Raw genomic sequence first — 2,910 nt, forward strand, 5'->3', positions numbered from 1 at the left:
AATGGATAAATCTCTCTAATCCCCTGAATAACTAGTCAATTTCCTTTAATGATTCCATATTAAAATTAATCTTTCCAAGGATCTATATAAAAAGATCTTTCTTCCTTCTTCCTTTAAACTAGCATGAATTCCTATATACTATGAATTGGATAAATCTCTCTTATCCCCTGAATTACTAGTCAATTTCCTTTTATGATGCCATATAAAAATTAATCTCTTCAAGGGTCTATATAAAAAGGATCCTTCTTCCTTCTTCCTCTAAATTAGCATGAATTACAATAAAATATGAAATTGATAAATCTCTCTAATCCCCTGAATTAGTAGTCAATTTCCTTTTATGATGCCATATAAAAATTAATATATTGAAGGAGCTATTTACAAATAATAAGATGTAGAAGGAATTATCTATAATTCTGCGATTTCAAAATAATATAAACCCTAAAACCCTCTATAAGGTTCTGAAACTCGCCGCCATGGAAGCGGAGCACGAGGTCGGAGCCGGCGCCGGCGATGGCGATTTCAACGGAGTTAATGATCTACAGAGTAAGCGCGGAAGAGAAGAGGAAGAAGGAGACGACGTGGTGGCGAAGAGGACGAAGACGGTTGAATCTGCGGAGGAGAAGACGGATGTCCCGGTTAAGATCGGTCCGAAGAGCTTCGGCTCATCTGTCGAGATGTATGATTACTTCTTCAAGTTGCTCCACTCTTGGTCTCCGAATCTTGGGGTCAACAAGGTATTAACTGCTATGCCTGTTGTTTAATCCTTTTACTGATTTTGATTCCGAAGTATGTTTTTCGTCGCGTGTTGTGGTTGTTTGAATTGCTAAATGCTATGCCTGTTGTTTAATCCTTTTACTGATTTTGATTCCAAAGTCTGTTTTTCATCGCGTGTTGTAGTTGTTTGAATTGCTAAACATTATGCGTGTTGTTTCATCCTCTCACTGATTTTGATTCCAAAATATGTTTTCGTCGCGTGTTGTAGTTGTTTGAATTACTAGCTGCTCGGCCTGTTGTTTAATCCTTTTACTGATTTTGATTCCAAAATATGTTTTCATCGCGTGTTGTAGTTGTTTGAATTTCTAGCTGCTATGCCTGTTGTTTAATCCTTTTACTGAATTTGAATTCCAAAGTGTGTTTTTCATGGCGTGTTGTAGTTGTTTGAATTGCTAAATGCTGCACCTGTTGTTCGATTCCTTTACTGATTTTGATTCCGAAGAATGTGTCTCATCGCGTGTTGTAGTTGTTTGAATTGCTAACTGTTGTACCAGTTGTTCGATCCCTTAACTGATTTTGAATTCAAAGTATGTATTTCATCGCGTGTTGTTGTTGTTTTAGTTAGTTGTTAGCTAAGTTGATTTTTACGTAATTAAGTAACTTTGTTTAATCATTTTATGATTTTGATTTAGGATGTTTTTTTCATAGCGCAATGATTGTTTGAATGATTAGGACTAGTTCGCCGCTCTTTGCATTTCTTATTTGTCGACATCTAGAAGGAACTAAAGCTTTGTTCAATTCTTTCCTGATTCTGAATTTTTAGCTTCTCATCTCAAATCACATTGGTTTATATCACTCGCAAATTACTCGATTTTGCTCGATGCTCTTCGATCTGCGAATCTCGAGATCAATAATGTACAATTACGCCCTTCCCTGATTTTAATTCGGGAAAATGTTTCATCGTGTATCTCCTTGTTCAGATTTGTCGATAATTCGTCGGCTTTTGCAGATGTAACCGCTGTTCTCGGATATCTGTAATCTCGAGTTAAACAAGATGCTATAATTTTGTTCAATTTTTTCCTGATTTCGATTTGATAAATTTATCGTAAGCGGTTGAATCTGCCGCGGAACCTGTCCCGATTATTCGATTTTACCCTTTTGTGCGGTCTTGGATTCTTTTAATATCGAGATTGACCTGATTCAACTTCTTTCAATCCTTTTACGATTATAATTTCAAAATTTTTTATCACTATATTTATCCTTTGAATCCGTCGCATCCACGTATAGCTAAGTCCCTTCCAATCATCGCGATCTTGAAACAGAGTACAGAAACTTTAATTATTCCAAAAAAAAACCTCTGCGATTCACCTCCGTAACAGATCATTGCAGATTTTCATTCCTGAATTCCTCCGTATCATCACAATCTTTGAGAAATAAAAAAATTCAAAGATTCTTGTCTTTATAACTAAACTCAACTAAACTTTCGTCCATGAAAAATTGTAAATTTCATATCTCACTACCTTCACTACCACCGGAGAAGATTCAAGATTCTGTGATAGAAAAATTAAATTAAAAAAATGAAATTCTTGTGCAGTACGAGGAACTGGCTCTTGCGGAGCTGCTTCGGCAGGGCCACGCCGAGCCGGAGACGAAGATCGGTGCGGGTATTCGATCATTCGAGGTGCGTTATCATCCCAAATTTAAGAGCCGATGCTTCTTCCTCGTTCGATCGGACGGATCTTGCGACGATTTCAGCTTCCGAAAGTGCGTCGATCGCATCCTCCCTCTTCCGGATTCCATGAAACTCTCCGACGGCGGCGGACGAGGCCGTGGTGGCAGAAGAGGGAAGAAGAGAGGGGCCCACTAGATGAACCCGGTCGGGTTCGGTCTGGTTCATGTAGACGGGTTTTTCTTCCTGGTGAGTGTTGTACGCGGGTTTTAATTAAGTTAATGGATTCTACACTACTTGCCTGTTAATCGGGTTTAAGGGCCGGTTAATGGTCTGCTTGTTTCGAATGCGGGTTTTGTTTTCCGGTCCAATTCGACTAGATGAAATGATATCTTATGTCTTATGATTAGTTTGATAAAATCCACGTTCTATTTTTATGTATTTTTTCTTACAATCTGGATATGTTTGGTCCGGTTTGCTTGATTAAGTAGAAGGCCCTTCTTTTTGCTGGATTTATGGCCCAGTGA

General features: G+C 38.1%; 1 protein-coding gene across 1 annotated transcript in view; it reads left to right on the plus strand.

The window, feature by feature from the left end:
• The first annotated feature begins 442 nt into the window (after nt 1–442).
• LOC144710587 (DCL-like protein) overlaps nt 443–2,910 on the plus strand; it is a 7,519-nt gene continuing 5,051 nt past the window's right edge. The window contains exons 1-2 of the mRNA XM_078584398.1: nt 443–734; nt 2,309–2,395. Coding sequence (XP_078440524.1) covers nt 474–734; nt 2,309–2,395 — 348 coding nt within the window. The 5' untranslated portion in view covers nt 443–473. The remainder of the gene's footprint in view (nt 735–2,308; nt 2,396–2,910) is intronic.

The sequence above is a fragment of the Wolffia australiana genome, chromosome 12 (assembly GCF_029677425.1).
Source record: "Wolffia australiana isolate 7733 chromosome 12, ASM2967742v1".
Taxonomy (NCBI): domain Eukaryota; kingdom Viridiplantae; phylum Streptophyta; class Magnoliopsida; order Alismatales; family Araceae; genus Wolffia; species Wolffia australiana.